This window comes from Gracilinanus agilis, chromosome 1 (genome assembly GCF_016433145.1).
Source record: "Gracilinanus agilis isolate LMUSP501 chromosome 1, AgileGrace, whole genome shotgun sequence".
In the NCBI taxonomy this organism is placed as follows: Eukaryota; Metazoa; Chordata; class Mammalia; order Didelphimorphia; family Didelphidae; genus Gracilinanus; species Gracilinanus agilis.
The window spans coordinates 62946782-62964996 of record NC_058130.1 but is presented as its reverse complement, the minus strand read 5'-3'; the positions used below and the strand labels follow the sequence as shown (position 1 = coordinate 62964996).

The window sequence follows — 18215 nt, the reverse complement described above, 5'->3', positions numbered from 1 at the left end:
ATTGAAAAACTGAACAACCACACTTCCCCACGGCCACCCAGAAAAATCCTGATCATTAAAATATTTGGCAATGAGCTATTTATTCCCAGATGACTAATAGTTAAGAATGCTACCCATCCACTGACAGAGGTAATGAACTCTATAAACATGAAGAATGAGATGTACATTATTGGACATGACCAATGTGGCAATTTGTTTTGCTTGACCATACATGGAGTTATCAAGAGTAGAGAGAGAAAATAAAAAATTTAAATATTTAAATAAAATATTTTATGTATATATTTATTATTATATAAAGTAAATATTTAAATTTTAAAAATTAAAAAAATTAAGAAATTTAAAGAAAAAGATATAGGTCTTTTGATGACCAGTCTTTGCTCCCCCAAAGGAATTTGAAAGAAAGGAGATTTTAATGGTTTTTTTCAGACATCCCTCACCCCACTCCATCCCTAGTGCTTGTCATAGGAGCCTTGCTCTTCTTGAACTGTCAACAATATCAAAGCATCACAGTTCTATAGAGCTGAAGACAAGCAACCATTGATTTGGAGTTGAAAGGAACCTTAGAAATAACTTAGACCAATCCCTTCATTTTGCAATGAGGAAAACCAGGCTAAGTCCCTCAGGAGTCCCTCACAGCTTTAGCTTCTTTGCTCAAGGACTTAGGCAAGAAAAAGAAAAAGAGCTGAAATTGGAACCTGGATTCTCTTAATTCCAGTGCTCTTCCAACCTGTCTATTAGGGAGATATTACAAGAGGGCATGTGGGTGGCAACAAGAACCACTGAGGGATGGATAGATCTAGATGGATAGAGAAAGAGATGGATGTGTAGATAGATATAGATACATAGATGAATAGATGGGTATGCAGGGAGATAGGAAAGACAGATGGATGGATAGATGGACAAATGGATGGATGAACCGACAGATGGACGGATGAACAGATGTATGGACCGGTGGACAGATGGATGGAGGGATGGATAGATTAGATAGGTAGAGAGAGTATTTATCAGGTGCTTACTATGTGCCAGATTCCAGGCTAAGTGCTGGACATACAAATACAAAAGAACAAGATAGTTTATCCTCTCAAAGAGCTTACATTTAAATAGGGGAAGCCAGAACACCAAGGACTGGGCATAAAGGTGACTCATTCCCATTCATACCCATTCAGAGAATACAGCTGCTGTTGAGGAGGTAGAAAAGACCAGATTTAGAGTGAACTTTGGGAGTGAGGTGAGCCAGCTTTTGGGAATAGCGTGTGAGCCGGGCATTTCTCCATCCAGTGAGGAGACCCCTCTGGGGGAGGCACCAAAGCCTCTTGATGTGAAATATTGCAGGCATTTGTGGCTGAGAGTCCCTTTAACTAAATTCGTATGTGGGTTGATATAGGATTTGCTTCCAAAGAGCCATTAACCTACATCTTTATGGTTATTTTTTTCTTCAGTGCATAGTGGGGCCTTGGAATTAGTAGTTGCTCAGTAGATATCTCTGCTCTCAGGCAATTCACTCTCCAAGAATGGGGGAGAAGATAGAGGGACCAGACCTTTAATTTCATTGGTATAAGAGTCAACTCTCAATACTAGTGTAGATGTGCCTGCTCTGAAATTTATCATTTTAACGATTATTTCAAGCAGAGGTGTCAGATACCCAGTGGCCAGCACAGCCTGAACCAGACTAAAATAGCACTGGGAAGTATTTAACAAAATAAATAAAAATTCAATAATATGTAGATGATGTTAATGTGTGGTAGAAATTCTAAGTTGCTACGAGGCCCACAGGGACCCTTATATATAGCTCAGTGATCCCCTTTTCTATCTGAGTTTGACACCACTGCTGTAGGCAAAAGGGAACAAAGGGGTGAGAGGTTCCCTGATCAGGCTTTAGGGGTGTTGGGTAAGACTGGTATAGAGGACAGATATTTTTTTGAGAAGGTAGGAAGGTCAAGAGTTGAAACCTAGGGGAGAGACTAAGGACTGGGACATATCAGGAGGTGATCACAATAGTTGAGGTGATGGGTGAGCAGGACCTGGACTAGAGGAGTGGGAGTAGAAACCAGAGGACTCATTAGAGAGGTGGCAAAGGTAGACACTAGAGGACTGGGCAAGTGATTGGATGTGGGAGCAAGACATTAATCTCAGGGGGCTGAGATCTTGAGACTGACTAGGAAGATGGTAGTATATTATCAATACCCACCTATCAACAGAAATAGGGACAGAAACACTACACCTCTCTTCTTCTCTCCTCCCTCCCTTCTTCCTTCCTTTGTTCATTCGTTCAATCATTTGTTCCTTCCTTCCTATCTTTCTCTTCTTCCCTTCCTCTCTTCCTCCTTCCCTTCCTTCTTCCCTCCCTCCCTTCTTTCCTCCCTCCATTTCCTTCATTCCTTCCTTCCTTCTTCCCTCCCTTTCTTTGTTCATTCATTTATTCCTCTTGCTTTTTCTTCTCTTCCTCTCTTCCTCCCTCCCTTCCTTCCTCCATCCCTTTCTTTCCTCCCTCCCTTATTTCCTTCATTCCTTCCTCCCTTCCTCCCTTCCCCCTTCCTTCTTTCTTTCCTTCCTTTCCTCCTTCCCTTCCTTATAAAGATAGAGGACTATGGGTGTGCAGTATTGCATAAACTGAAAGACTTGGTTGCTGTATTGATTAGTTTTGCTGAAAAGCTGCCCCCCCTTTTCTGTTTCATTACCATAGATGGCTTTTGCTGCGCAGGGGAAGGAGGGATATATTCAGAAATGAAGGTGATGATTTTTTGCTAATTCTTAAAAAGAAAACATCGGAGAGAACTAGAAGGAGCTGATTAGCAAGTGATAATGTTGAGTTCAGTGTTGAACATATAGAGTTTGAGATGCTGGTGAGACTTACCTGAGATTCAGCTGGCAACTGGAAATCATAGGATTTGGGGTGTAAGGGGCCATCACCAAACCCTTAATCTTACAGATAAAGAAACTGGAGCACCAGAAGGCTTTAGCCTTTTTCTGTAAGATTGGGCACAACTTGTCCAAGGTCATATAACGGTAACTATCTATAGGATTTGTCCTGATTTGCCCAAGGTCATATACTAGTAAGCTTCAGAGCCAAGATGGAGGCTGGGTATTATGAATGTAGGATTGGAACTTAAGACTTTGGCGTTGGAAATAGAGATCAGAAAATCACCTACACAAAGAATGAAAATGTGGACAAGCATGAATGATATTGCCAAAGGCTAAAAGGAAGGGGAGCCAGTGATGGATAGTTTGAGGAAGTGGAGCCTTGGAAAGAAACAGTTCACAATAGCCAGGAGCCCAGGGAATCCGCTGAAGAGAAACCATTGCCAAGCAGCAGTGAAGGCCCAGCTGAGGAATGTTTTTCTAAAACCCTTACCTTCCATCTTAAAATCAATACAGAGTATTGGTTCCAAGAGAGAAGAGTGGAAAGGGCTTGGCAATGGGGGTCAAGTGACTTGCCCAGGGTCACACAGCTAGGAAGTGTCTGAGGTCAGATTTGAACTAACTGGAATTTTTAATGGAGACAGTAGGCACCATTGTGTATTTTTCTCTAGGAACAGAGCAACTCAAGCAGAGAAAGCAGATGGTAGAATTGTTATGGCAGCCACAGGAAGGTTGGTTCTGATATCCTAGTGGTCGAGAGCATCACTAATACTGATACTCATGAGCCCCTGATGGCTGGGTAGGGAAACAAGTGAAGTTAGAAGCAGTTGATAAAATGGGAAAAGAGGAAGATGGAAGAGAGCTGGAGGTTGTAATAATGGGGAAGAACAAGTTCAGGGTTGCCTCATATAGGGCCAGGTGAGTGGCTCAGTGGATTGAGCACCAGGCCTAGAAGCAGAAGATCCTGCATTCAAATCTAGCCTCAGACACTTTCTAGCTGTGTGAACCTGGGAAAGTTATTTAACCCCCAATGCCTAGCCCTTACCATTCTTCTGCCTTGGAACCAATACACACTATTGATTTTAAAGCTTAAAGAGTTGTTTAAAAGCCCCACCAAAGGAATAATTAACTTGTAATTAACATACATATTTCCCACTTCAAGAATTTCTTTCCTGTCCCTTCTTATGGGAAGGAGCCACATGCCCACTGTCCCCACACTGAAAGGGATCTATCTGACTGCTCAAAGAAGCCTGGGCAAGGAAGCTGCAGAATTAGCCAGATGAAACCCCTAAATATTGACTAAGTGAAAGCCAGAGATTTCAGGGAGAACCTGGAGCCATAGGTGAGAAAGGACTTTGATTACAGTTGCTAGAGACACAGGGGCCTTGGGAGGATCTATTTGTTCACGTTCTGACACATGAATAACCCAGGAAGGGGCTGTTGGCCTCTGAAAGGAGCCAGAAGGCAAAGGCAGCCTGTCTGGAAAATGAGCCAGGAGGATCGTGCCCTCCCTCTCCAAGTTCTTCCTGGAGATGGAGCCAAGGACCCTGCAGGAAAATAGTAATAACTTACTTTTCAATTAGGCCTTTATGTCATCAGAAGCTTTCCTTACAAAGATTCAGTGAAGTAGCTGGTATAGGTTTTGCCACTTGTCTTTCACAAATAAAAATACTGAGGCTCAAAGGGAAAGGGATTTTGCCCAGGGCTACACAGTTAGTAGGTTCTGGAGTCAGAACTTGAACTCAGGTCTTCTGGCATCGAGTGTACAATGGATGCCTCCGAATGCCTCTGTGTACTGTTGCTAACTCCCTTGGTGCAGTCATGGCTTTGGAAATCTCACTCCATGCCCCATGAGAACATGACTCAGCCTCCCCACTCCAACCTCTGCCACACAAAAAGGCATCTGATGCTCACAGGAGCAAGTCAGGGGCTTGGAGTGATGGGAGAATCCAGCAAGGCCTGGAAGGAAACAAACTTCAGAAATCGATTTTCTCTCCAGAGAGCCTGCAGAGGTGGAATAAAGATTCAGAGCCTGCCGCCAAGTACAGCCAAGCTCAAACTCCAGTCTAGCTCTCTCCAACCATTCCCGGCTACACTCCCATCTCCTCACTGCTTAGGATCCAGCCTTTCCTGGGTGGATGCTTCTCTATCCCCAGTTAGGTTTGCTGCTGTCCTGGATCTTCGGAGCAGCTTCTCCCTGAGGAAGCCAGGTCCCATCCTTCCTCCCCCCCCCAACTCCATCAAATCCCAGTTGGGGCGCAGGAGTCCAGAACCCAGAGTCCCAGAGCTGACGCCTCAACAGGCCATCAGAGCCGAGAAACCGATGCCTTCAAAGGCTGGTGGATTTGCTGGAGGCAGAGAAAACAGATCTTGGCTGGGAAATGAGGAAGACAGAGCCCCAGGGAGCAGCTTCCAAAATAAAACAGTTGAGGAGACGCAGCCAAGCCCCAGATATAATAAACCCCAGATAATTAACAAGCCGTCGCTGAGATAATCATAGGGAAATATATTTTTATTGCCGCACACATGCTCCTCTGTTTTATTTTTAAATAGTATATATTAGAATAGATCTTAGCTCTGAAAACCTGCAGTTTGGGCTTTTTTTTGTTTTGTTTTGTTTTGTTTTTCCAAGGGGAAGGTGGTGCTGGGCAGCTCTCGGCCCCTCCTCACTGTGTGAGGGTACCTGGGGAGGCTTCTATAACCAGCCTAGGGGGATGAAAGGGAGGAGGAGTGAATCTCCTCACAAGCCCAGATCAGTTTTCTCTGGGCTTAGCACAATCCCTGGGCTTTATCTGGCCTTGGAGACCTTGGGAGAACCCAGTTTTCCCTTAACATCCCAGCTTTTTCAGGATTCATTTCCCCAACCAAAAATCCTCACCCCCCATCCCTACCAGGAGAGTTTGGGAGATATCTGTTTGTGCTTTGAGCAAGGAAAAAAAAAAAGGGAAGCACCCAGCACTGGGTCCCAGGGACCAGGAGTACTCGGCTTAGCCCCAGACTGTATACTCTTGACAGTGCCATGGGGCAGCCAGGGAAGCCTCAGGGGTCCTGAAGGAGGCCACCTGCCTCTCTCCCTCCCATCCAGAGGCTGAGCTAGAGACCACGAGGCTGCCTCTCAGCCTATGTGTGGTCATTCCCTGGAGCAATGCCTCCTCTGGGACCAGGATTCTCTGATCCTTCTAAGCAGAGGAAAGGAAGGGGATGCCAGCAAGCTAATCTTTGCCACAAGACCCCCAACAGGCAGGATGAGGACATTTTGCCCCAGAGCTGCCTTCTCCCTCACAGTGAGGGGGCCAGCGGGGAGAGCCCAGTGACCCAGATGGAGTAAGGCAGGTTGGGGAAGAATGAGCTCCACAGCCCGTGTCCCGTAGGAGTGGAGAGCACATCTGGATGCCCAGCAAGGACAGTGGAGGGCTTCGCCCACACACGTGTGGTCAGGAAGAGAAATCTATCTCGTCGGTACTTCTTTCTGTTGCCTAGCTGAAAATTACATTCTTAGCTTCTGGAAACAAAGATTCAAGACCTATAGTGATTTGGGTTCTCAACCCCAAGGATATATAATCAGTGCTTGGAGAAAAGCCTCTCCATCGGACACTCAGACTTGGGGAGAGAAGGGGGTGCGATGGGGGTGGGGGCACGGATCTCAAAGCCATTTAGAGAATCATGTCCAGCTACCACGGCGTCAGACCCAGCCAGGTCTCTGCGTTTGGGGTGATGCGTCTCTGCAGCAAGGGGGAAGCCATACACAGCAGCTCTCGGCTGCAGGGGAAGAACGTCCAGCCCCCCCAGTTAGCAGCGTCTAGAAGTCAGCAGTCCAGACCGATGTTAGCCAAGAGCTCCTCCAGGACCTGCAGCCTCTGGCTGGCCTCCTCGATGGCGCTGTAGGTCTGCACGTTGCTAGTGATATGGAAACGGATGTCATCCACCAGGGGGATGGAGTCTGTCTCCTGGCGCTCAGCCACGGCGGCAGCCTCCTCCTTCACAGCTGCTACAAACTCCTCCCGTTCCACCAGCTAGAGAAAGAAAGAAGGGATGAGGGTCTGGCCAGAAGTCCCGGGCTGGGAGTGGGGGGGGGTGCAAGCCTAGGGAGCACCCCCCCTCTGCCAGTCTGGGTACCTGGAAGAAGCTCGTGCCGAGAGCCTTCCACCCTGGGGTCCAAGGCCAACCTTCCACCCAGGCCTTCCTTGCTCCATTCCCCCAAGCTCAATGGCGCCCACCTTCTCGATGACCTTGGCCATGAATTCTGTGCACTGGTCCTCCAGCCGAGTCAGCTGGAACAGCTTAGCCACCTTCCAGACACCGACCACATTGTCTTCATCCAACACCTGGCCCAGGCTCCGACCACACAGCCTCTTCAGGCCAGGCAACAAGTACATATCAGCCACACACAGAACATCGTAGGCAATGTCAGGAGAGAGCTGCAGGGCAGACGGGGCAGAATCTCTTGAGTGGGGGCTCTAGTCTAGCACCTCATCCCCCCACACTGGGACTACAGAAAGAGCCTCCAAAAGAAGAGTGGAGGGGACCGATTCCAAATCACCTCCCCACTAGGGCTACTCCCCTGCTCTATAAGGATGAAGTCATATTCCTTAGCTTGGCATTCGAAGCTCTACAATCTGATCCCTAACTACCTGGTGAGACCTCTCTCACCCGACCAAGAATCATTTATAAAGCACCTACTATGTGCCAGGTACGTGACATGCTAAGTTCACCTTCTCACGTACCTTATATTTAACCTGATCCAATCCAACGCTAGGCACTGGAGATAAAAAAACAAAAATGAAAGAATCCTTGCCCTCCAGAGTTTATATTCTATGAGGGGCATGGAGGATGGAGTGGAAACAAATACAGAGACAAGTAAATACAAACCACAGCCAAAATAAATCCAAAATAATATCAGAGAACATGAACAACTGGAGGCACAAGGGCTGAGCACAGTCCAAGAGGCAGAGAGCATGCCACCGATGAGGGGCTCCTCATTCACCGTCCCCTAATCCATCCTGGGCTTTCCATCCTTTATGACATGATTCTCCTTCGCCCGGATGTCTTCCCCTACATATCTCCATCTATCAAAATCGACCCATTCTAGAATGCTTAATAAAGAGACGGTCAAACCATCTCTGTCTCCTTTTCAGACAGGATTAGCAGATGATCAGGAAGAAAGAACTATAGACAACTGAAGATAGCATGGTTAGGTGTGAGCTGGACCCAGCTGAACAGCCAGACCCAAAGACTGGCCCATCAGCTTGGAGTGAGGTCTCCAACTATGTTTGGCCCTGGGTTGTTCTAACAGTTTTACAAATTAGTTGGATGAAGGCATGGATGGTGGATCCATCAAATCTTTAGAGGGCACAAAGCTAGGAAGGATCCAAAGTCATTGGGCAGCAGAATCAAGATAAAAAAAAAAAAAAAATCCATGACATGTTAGAACACTGGGGGGCAGCAAAGTACAATGAGAAGAGCACTGATCTGGAGTCCTGGACCCCAAGTTTGATTTCCTGGTCTGCTACCACTATTAGCTGTATGACCAGGGAAAGTTGCCCAACCACTCTAAGTCTCAGTTTCCCCATGTGGAACGTGAAAGGATTTGGACCTCTAATGTCCTTTCCAACTCTCAGTCTAGGATGACATTTAAATTTCAATTAAAAAAAAAAAAAAAGATGAACTAGACATGTAAAGGAGAATGCAAACTACTTTACTTTAACGTAAAAGGATTTTTTCCCTTTTTTTTCCTTCTGACTGGGGAGTGGGATGGGGGACAGACTAAAAAGCTCATCAACTGAAAAGTACAAGAGAAGTTTGTTTTTCAATTCAGGAGATGGTAAGTACCTTAAGGGCAACATTGGTCTCCTTTTATCTTTGTATCCTCTACCTCGCACAGTGCTGAACACCCTTTGGGGTTCTTAATATTTATATTAATATATGTCATATATTATATAGGGGCTTAATTAATGTTTCTTGAAACAAATCAAGTTCAGAACATCGTTTTACAAATCTCATTTTACGAGATGAGAGAAGCCCAGCTGGAGGGCAGCAACTCATCTGAAAGAAAGCTGGAGGCTTTCCTGGAATCCAGGTGATGAGGCACTCGGTCCAACCGAGGGAAGGGACAAGCAGTCCCAGGCTCCCTGATTGTAGGCGGGCTACATTGTCAATCCTGAGGGCTCCATTTTAGGAAAGCTGGGGATGAGTAAGAGACACCAGCAGAAGGCAGTGAGGACTACTGAGGGAAGGACTAATAACCTGGTATCTGCCCCAAAATGCCCTGAGCTGCCTTTGCAGGTCATGGGCTCCCCATCCCCAGAGGGCTTCAAGCCAAGGCTGGATGGCCTCTTGCTAGGGATGCTGTGTGGACTTGGTCCAGATGGCCTGTGAGATTCTGTCATTCGGTAAGGGTCTAGCCCCTCTCCAAAGCCTAGTGGGATCACCCTAATTTTTCCTCGGTCAATCTCTATTCCTCATACTGGGTGGGTCACAGTCTTCTCTGTTACACAGGTGCCCCCAACTAGGCAATGACCCACTTCCACAAGAGTAGGGCCTGCTATTTGTTTTCCTCTCTTTCCTTGCACCATTTTGTGAATGCTGGAAAGACGTGAAATGAAGTAAGTGAACAAAGAGAGCGTGGGGAGCCCCCCGAGGATCCTGACCTCAGTGTCATCGCTGTACACGTAGTAAAGCACGCGGGTAAAGATGTCGGGGGAGATGCCGTGCAGGGTGACTGCAGGGAGGCCAGGAGAGGCTGCCAGCTCTTCACTCTCACTGAAGTGATCCTCCAACAGGGCCCGAAAGTAGTCACTCCGGCCGCAGAAGAAGGCCTAGGGAAGGCAGGAGGACGGGGGTCACCCTCCAGGGGACCCTCCACCAGCTCCGTCAGAGAACCACAGTCCAAAGCCTTCAGGTTTAGTGACCTGCCCGTGGTCATACAGCTCATAAATGTCAGAGGCAGGATTTGAAACCAGGACTTCCTGACTCCCCAGCCAGCACTCTTTTCTCTGCACCAGCGATCCTTGCCCCCTAAGGGTCCAGGTCTTTTCTCCAAGGCCTTTGCCTCCACCCACCTCTAAAAAAATGAGCCCCACATCCCACTGACCTCCTGCATAAAGGATCTGGGAACGAGCAAACATTTGGCAAGACAGAACAAGGTGAGCTTGAGGAAGAGACAGAGTGGGGTTCAGTGAGGACGCTGGGAGGATTTAGAAATTAGAACAGGGGGAGGTAGACGGGAACCTTGTGACACAAGAAGTTGTAGTCGGCCACACGGAAGCAGACGTCGGGACAGCTGCTGAAATTGTCCGTACTGTCAAAAGGCAGCTCTCCAAAGCCCACCTGGGGAAGGAAGCAGGAAGGGGAGCCTGGGCTGGCAGCCAGGGGGGCAGCCAGATTCAAAGCACCGGCCTGCTGGGGCCCCCACCTCCGCCTCAAAAGCTGAGGCTCCACTTCATCCTCCAGCCAACCCTTCGGACGGGAGAATAAAAGGTCCCCCCTCATGGGCTGGAAAAGACAGGGCTTTGGGCAGTGCCTGGGTATACCCGCAGCTCTGGAGGCAAGGCACAGTCTGCCAGCAGGGCCAGGTCTTCACGGAGCCGGCAGTCAGCAGGGGGAGGCTCAATGGTCAGAACCTTCACGCATGTCCCCGGCTTAGAGGCCACTGCCAAGGGAAGAGCACAGCTTCAGCCACAGGCTAGGCTGCCCAGTCTGACCCAACCTGGCCGAAGCCCCAGTCCTGCCTGCTGCCTGTGTGGATGGGCAGCGGTAATGGGGCTCACCAAACTCATAGGCCTTCTTGCACTTGGTCTCTAGGCCAGTGATGAGCTCCTGCAGCTGACACTGCTTGGCCAGTCTCTTACAGTCACTCACATGCTCCACATCAATGTCCAGGCGGCCTGAAAAGAGTGATGAAACCTTCAGGGAGAAGCTTTGCTCTCCTGGCTGGGCAGGCGGATGGGCTCAGAACAAGGACTCCTGGCCCTCTCTAAATAGCTCTACAAACGTGAGATGTATAGCAACCTGCCTCCATTTCCCCATCAGTAAATTTTAGAACTAATTCCCAAGTTGCCCAGTAGGACAAAGCTTGGTCAGGCCAGTCACCATGGGCACAGAGAGATATGGTACCCCTGGAGAGTGACTGCAGCCCCACACATGCCCGGGGACACTGTGGGGCAAAGGCCTGCCGATGACACAGCCCAGCACAATTCATGGGACCCCTACTCGGCCCACATCAAGAAGGGAACCCTTCTCAGTGGTGGATGACCACAGGGCACTGTCTTATCATGCCACCTGTCCCATGAAGGACTCCTACATCCTAATCCCAAACTCTCTGGGCACTTTAGAATGAGCTCCGGCCGATACCCATGTCCTAAATGGACAGAACTGAACTGAGCGATGGGAGAGTACTGAGTTAGGACCACCCCACCCCCAGCCACCCCAGCTCTGCCAATCACCAGCCCCCAGGAGAGGGGCCACCTGTGTAGAGATACTGCAGAAGGGAGCCGAAGGCCATGGGATTGATCTGTGGAAAGAAAGGAAAAGTCAGGGGTTCGTGGGCCCCCAAAAAAAGTTCTTAGGAAAGAGGAGAGCCTTTTAGGGGACCAAAGCTCCACTCCCTTCTTCCTCCCTCAGGAATGACCCCTAGTACCTCCTTAGTGAGACAATTCTAGGGTTCCTTCCTCTAAGTCCAGATGGACAGTTCTCCTTAAGTTATGTTTTGGTTTTTAAACCCTTATCTTCTGCCTTAGAATCAATACTAAGCATCAGTTCTAAGGGAAGGCAGAAGGGCAGTAAGGGCTGGGCAATGGGGCTTAAGGGACTTGCCCAGGGTCACCAAGCTGGGAAATGTCTGAGGCCAGATTTGACCCCACCACCTCCCGTCTCAGAGCTTGATTTTCTCTCGCCACCCTTTAAGTCTTTGCTCCCTGGCGTTAACTATCAAGGCCTTAAAGTTGTGGGGAGGAAGAGCCCGAGCCTAGCTCAGGGGTCAGGGTGTTAGAGAGCCCAAGCCCAGGATGCCATATGAAGGAAATGACCAGGACAGACAATGTGACTCTCCCTACTCCCCAGTGGCTAAGGACTAGGGACAGACCCTTTAATGACGCAGAGGGTGTCTCTAGGGCCTTGGCCCAGGCCATACCAGTGGGTGCTTGAGGGCAATCACACTCTTCCCCTTCCACTTGGTGTCAAACATGTTGGCGAAGTAGCTGCTTCGGGCACTGAGAATGCATCGGTGGGCACAGAAGGATTTCCCATGGACGATGAAAACGATGTCGCTCTGGTAGCCCTGCTCCAGGAGCCTGGGGGGAGGGGGCTGGGTGGGCAGGGGCACGGAGGGGAAGGGGCCATGGGCCATGAGGGGGAAGTGGCCGTCATCTCCTCCCCACCCCCTGTCCTCTCCCCAGGTCCCTCCCAGGCCCAGCAGATCCCTCTTTCTCCAAGGTTTGTAAACAGAACGTCAGTGGGAGGAAGCTACGTCCTGACACGGCTTATCTCCCCCCAACACTCCCCAGCCATGAGTTGGCTCTTTTCATTTTGTATGGCTTAGTATCTGCTAGGGGGAAAAGGAGATGCTGACATTTCCCATTTTATGACGTGAGATGACACCTAGAGAAAACCTCACGTTGGCGTGGTGATGTGTGCCACTCCTTGGCCTCCTCACCCCCGTGGGAAGCGGCATAATGAGCTCCGGTCTACCCCTGAGGATGGTTCTTCAGCATAAAGGGATGCCCACTCAAAAGCCCCAGAGAGGTTAGTGAGCGGGAGTGTACTCCTCATCCTCTGCCCTAAGGAAGGAAGAAGGGAGCCCCGCAGCCTTCCCCGGCCCCTCACCGCTGCAGGAAGTCATCGTAATAATCCCTCTGCATTCGCGTGGATGTGATCTGCTTGTAGTCTCTCAACTCCCGCCGGATGGTGTCACTCAGTGCCCCATACAGGCAGCGCTCCCCATCAAAAGTGTTGGCCTCACACCTGGCTCCTGGGAGCAGGAGATGATCACATCCTGTTCTCCCTCTTGTCTACCCCACTCTGGCTGCCCCCAGCCCTCAGTTCATTGGATCCACCCTAGACAAACCCCTTCCTAGCCCCACACCTCCACACTCCCTAGGACCCGCTCGGGATCCAGAGAGCTCCCACAAGCCCCAAACCGAATTTAAAGGATGGGAAAGAGGTGATGCTGTCAGGGTTAATGCTAAAAAAAAAGGGGGGCTGAGCCTCTCCTACATAAATTGGATAGGAGGACCACAGAAAAGGGTCTACACACACACACACACACACACACACACACACACACACACTCATCCCCTCTTGCACTTACCATTGGCCAGGAGGTAGCGTACAAGTTCCTCATGTCCACACAAGCAGGCGTAATATCTGAGGAAGAAAAATTGTCCACTCAGAAAAGCAAGTTATAATAGGTGCTTCTCTTACACAAGGGCAAAAAGCTATTCATTAAGATGGTGCAAAGAGCAGAAGCTTTAAGGAGCCCCGGGTTTCCCATTCCAGCTCCAGCACTCACTAGCTGTGGCACAGCGTCCTCATCCCTAAAGCAGAGGACGGGGGAGGAAGGAAGGAAACGTCCCGCTTAACCAACCTTCCTCCCAACCCTTTCCCAATGCTATGTTAGCTTTAAAGAGCTCTAGAAAACAAACTCAGGACCCCAGCTCCTAGCTTGGCCTCCCATCCTTCTTCCCCAAAGTAGATGATCCCCTACTCAATCAATTCCAGTGGTACCCTTGTGCATCCAGCACAAAATGAGAACATTTCTGTTTGGTCTTTAAAGCCCTAAACAATCTGGCTCCAAGCTGTCCAGCCCAAATGGCCATCATTCCCACTCCTGGACACTCTGCCACCCAGCCCAACTGGCCTTCTCTCTGTTCTTCATACATAAGGCTCCATCTCCCACATCCATGCCTTTGCACTGGCCGTTCCCTTACGTCTAAAGTGCATTCCCTTCTCTCCTTTACTTTATGCCATCTCTCTTCTTCTTTTAAGACAGCTCAAGCATCTTCCACCCACCCACTAGTGCTCTTTTTCACACAGTCTCTTGTATTAAACTACTTTGTAAATATTTCTATTTATTTCCCTCCTATTTGTGCTATTTGTTTATATGTGCCCTTGGTCTCCCCATGAGAATGGAAGCTCTTTGGAGTAGGGCTTGTCTCTCCTCAGTCCTGGATAGCCCTTAATAAATGCTTCCTGATTGGCTGATTGGAAATTGGGGACACTCACAGAGGGGTACTGTCCCACTTGTCCCGGACATTGACCTCCACGTCTCTCTGCTCCAGAAGGTACCTGAGTGGGAAGAAGAAGGCAAAGGTTTTCACGATACCTCGTCCCTCAGTGGGGGCAGAATTTGGTCATCCAGCCCCAAAAGGAGACAGGGAGTTCCACTGATCCTTGAGATAGAGGTGGGGGAGCAGAGGGGGAAAGGGAGAGGGGGCAGTAGTGGAAAAAGACTAGAGATGAGGCCTTTCCTTATAAAACAGATAATCGCCATGAGAATTGAGAAGATGGCGGTGGATAAGAGAGATTTTGAAGAAAGACTCAGGGCAGCTAGGTGGCTCAGAAGATTGAGAACAAGGCCTAGAGATAGGATGTCCTGGGTTCAAATCTGGTCTCCGACACTTCCCAGCTGGGTGACCCTGAGTAAGTCACAACCACCCCCATTGTCTACCCTTACCACTCTTCTGCCTTGGAACCAATACACAGTATTGGTTCTAAGATGGAAGATAATGACTTTTAAAAAAAGAAAGACAGACACTATTAAGACTTGGTGACTGATTAGCTATGGAGGACAAGAAAGAAGAGAATGAACCAAAGAACAGAAATCAGCATGAAAGAAGAAATAGCTGATTTCAGAGGATAAGATAAGGCTGGTTTCAGAAACGCTGAACTTACAATCCTGGCAGAATGCTGAGTAGGAGACTGCCAGTGGCTAATTGGAAATAGAGGCCTGACATTCAGGAGAGAAGCTGGTGCTGAAGACAGAGTTATAATAAGAGCTGCAGAGGCAGCATCTCAGAGTGGTTAGAAAGTCCAGCCCAGGTCAGGGAGACCTGGGCTTGGGTCCTATCACACACAGGCACACAGACATACAGACACACTCTCTCCCTCTCTCTCTCTCTCTGTCTCTGTGTCTGTCTGTCTGTCTGTCTGTCTCTCTCTCTCTCACACACACACACACACACACACACACAGGTCAGCATCCCCAACAAGGAGTTAGGCTGTAGAGAGAAGATGCCAACCTGCACTGGGACAGCCTCTCATTGGAAGCTTCCTACAAAGCTGAAACTACAGATCTGACAAAAATAATAATAATAGCCCATATTTTGGAGAATGTTTGAAGGCAAAGGAACCGCTCCTACCCTAACCTGATTCAAATATCACTAGGAAATAGTTAACTAATTAAATAAAAGTTCAGTTTTATTCCTTTGTTTTTGGTGGTGGCCAACTCTTCACAATCCCATTTGGGGTTTTCTTAGCAAAGATGTTTGAGTGGTTTGCCATTTCTTTCTCCAACTGATTTGACAGATGAAGAAACTAAGGCAAACAGGATTAAATGACTTGCACAGGGTCACATACCTAGGAAGTGTCTAAGGACATATTTGAAGTCGGGAGGATGAGCCTGCCTGGTTTCAAGCCTGACACTGTCCATTGTATCACCAGCCTACTCTAAGTTATAATAGGACATAAATAATGTCAACATATGGTTTTCTAATTTAATATGCAGCCTGCAAGGCTCCTTATGAATGATTTAGTAGCCCCTGTTCTATTTGAGTTTGATACTCTTTCTTTAAGTATAGAAAGCAGGTTACAATATATTAGTTACTCTTAGTTCCATTGTTTACAGATAAGAAAACTGAGGCTTAGCAAGGTTAAATGTCTCAAGGTATCAGGCTTCATTTGAACTGGGGCCTCTCCTAGTTCTGAGTCTGAAATCTTTCCACTCCAGGATGCTGTCTCAGTTCATCAGATTCCTCTATAGTTCTCTATATACAAGTAAGACTTGAAGTCAGAGGAGATTCAGTAGCATAAAGTCAAGGAATTAAGAGGTAGAAAGTGAACAAAGGAAGCCACATGTTTAGGGCCTGAAAAGAAGGGAATCCAGTAAAGGGGATTAAACAACAAATGGTGACAGAAGAACTGGGTGAATGTGGTGTGGCTAAAGGTGTGATAGTTTCAAGAAGATGCATCAAATGAAGCTGAAAGGTATGGGGTGATGAGACCTGAGAAAAGGCCAGAGTCCTGTGATTTGGTGGGTCACCAGTACCCTGGAAAACAATTTTTAAGTCTGGTCATTGAGCCCTGCTTGTAAGGGGTAAAAAGTGGATAGAAACAATACACAAACACAATTCCTTAAGAGATCTATTGGGGAGCAGTTAGGTGGCCCAGTGGATTGACAGCCAGGTCTAAAGACGGGAGATCCTGGGTTCAAATGTGGCCTAAAACACTTCCTAGCTGCATGGACCTGGGCAAGTCACTTAACTCCCATTGAAGGAAAGAAACAAAGAGAAAGAAGGAAAAGAAACCTACTGATGGCTAGAAAGAATAAAAGGCAGAAAAGAGAACAGGATGAACAAAAGAATTTTCTTATATCAGAAACCGCTGCGAATTTGGAGAAAATCAGTGAGTGATTGAATTACTAGACTAGATTTGCTAGAGAGAGAGAGAGAATAACTGATGGATGAGACTCAGAAAAGGAAGGGGGAGAAAGGGTCAAGAATACGGGATGAAGGGTGGGGCCCCAAGGGAAGAAAGACAGATATGCTGAAAGACAGGAGACAAGGAAGTGAAGTCTGGACCAATGGCCACCTTCTCTAAAGGAAGAGAGAGGTGAGATCATTTGTACATCAGCAAAGTCACTCCTTGGAGTACAATGCATCAGATATCCCCACTGTGCAGTGACTCAGGGAGGCTGCCTTGGAGAGGAGGCAGCTTTGCCTGGGTTAGAGCTTCCAAAGAAGTGGGGCTTTCATGCATAAGGATGGCCTCATTGGGCTAGAGCTCAGGCTGGCAGGCTGTGAACCAGGGAGAAAGGTCTCCTCTGGGGCACCTCCAACTCAAGTTCTCAACTCCAGCCTCTACCCCTGCACCTAGCTGTCTTGTGTCCCAAGCTCTTGGCACCAGACACAAACCTCCAACCCTTCAGGAAGTGGATCCCTCTTAAAGGGAACTCCTTAGAGGTCTGCTCTAGCCCCAGGCTGTAGCCTCTGTGAAGGGGCTCCATTGATTCTACCTGGTTCCCGCAGGTGGTAGTGCATGTAGGAGACCAGGTACTAAGGGAAAAGGCAGAGAGAGAATCTAGACTCCTGGCCCTCCTTGGGGCAGCTTCGTGTAGTGCCCAGAGAGGCCAGCAGAGGGAGGAAGGAAATAGGAATGTCCTAGTGGACCACCTCAACTACATGCAGGCCTTGCCCAGGGCTTAAATTCTCAGGTAGTCATCTCTTCTGGCTGGAAAGAAGAAAGACCAGCCCTGAATTCCCAGGAGGGTGACTCCGGGCCCTCCTGAAGACAAGGGGGGTGCAGGTGCGGGGCATCATTAACTCTCAGGGCTCACAAACAGAGCGCCCACGTCCTGGCTCTGGGGAACAGAGCATGGATGGGTGACCCTCCAGGTCCTCGTGAAGAGCAAAACTCTACGCTATGGAGAAGGCCCTCAGGAGATCCTAGAGTGCCCCCGTTCTCTGAACCCCAGAACTCCAGGCCACAGCCAAAGGGGCCCTAAGCCCCACTCCACCCCACCCCCCAACTTCAGTACCCTCCAGGCACCAGAGTAACGCCCCTCCCCTGAAGCCCCCAGCTCTCCGCTTCCGCACATCTCTGCACCTTCCTAGCCCCACCCAGCTCTCAGCGTACCTCTCCGCCATCCCCCCACTCTCAGAATACCTACACTCAACCCTCCCCTCCTGGCCCCTCTCGGCACAACGGCTCCAATCACACACCTGATCCAATCACACACCTGATCCCATCCCCCTCCTCCCTTCATTCCCACACATCTCCCATCCCCCAGCTCTAGTCATCCCTCTACCCCTTTTTTCCCATCCCCCTCGCCCCCCATGCCGCAGTCTTTGCACACCTGGCCCTCCTCCTAGTTGCCCTTCCCCGCCCCCCCAGACCCCCGCACCGGACTCTGCACACGTCTCCTTTCTTGCAGCTGATGAAGAGATCGCTGGTGTCCATGGCCCGGGGCGCTCATGACCCGGTGGGTTCGGGCTCTGCTGGGGTTCGGTGAGACTCTGGAAGTGGCGAAAGCCGCGGCGGCCCTTCCCTGTCACGGCCCTTCCTCGTCTCCGTCCCGGGGCGGATGTAAACACTGCAGGCCCGAAGGCCCGGCTCCGCCCCCGGGGCGGGGCGGCCGCTGCGGCGGC

The 18215-nt window shown here is 49.1% G+C and overlaps 1 protein-coding gene across 1 annotated transcript; it reads right to left on the bottom strand.

Annotated features, from left to right (window-relative positions):
- Positions 1-5356: 5356 nt before the first annotated feature.
- On the bottom strand, positions 5357-18052 carry ABTB1 (ankyrin repeat and BTB domain containing 1). Its single transcript, XM_044669021.1, has 12 exons — positions 17972-18052; positions 14077-14139; positions 13163-13218; positions 12679-12823; positions 11987-12146; positions 11323-11368; positions 10626-10742; positions 10389-10507; positions 10087-10185; positions 9507-9674; positions 7077-7277; positions 5357-6872 (listed from the first exon to the last, which is right to left on the bottom strand). The coding sequence occupies exons 1-12, from the start codon at positions 18025-18027 to the stop codon at positions 6666-6668; spliced, it is 1437 nt and encodes a 478-aa protein (XP_044524956.1). The 5' UTR covers positions 18028-18052; the 3' UTR covers positions 5357-6665.
- Positions 18053-18215: the final 163 nt, after the last annotated feature.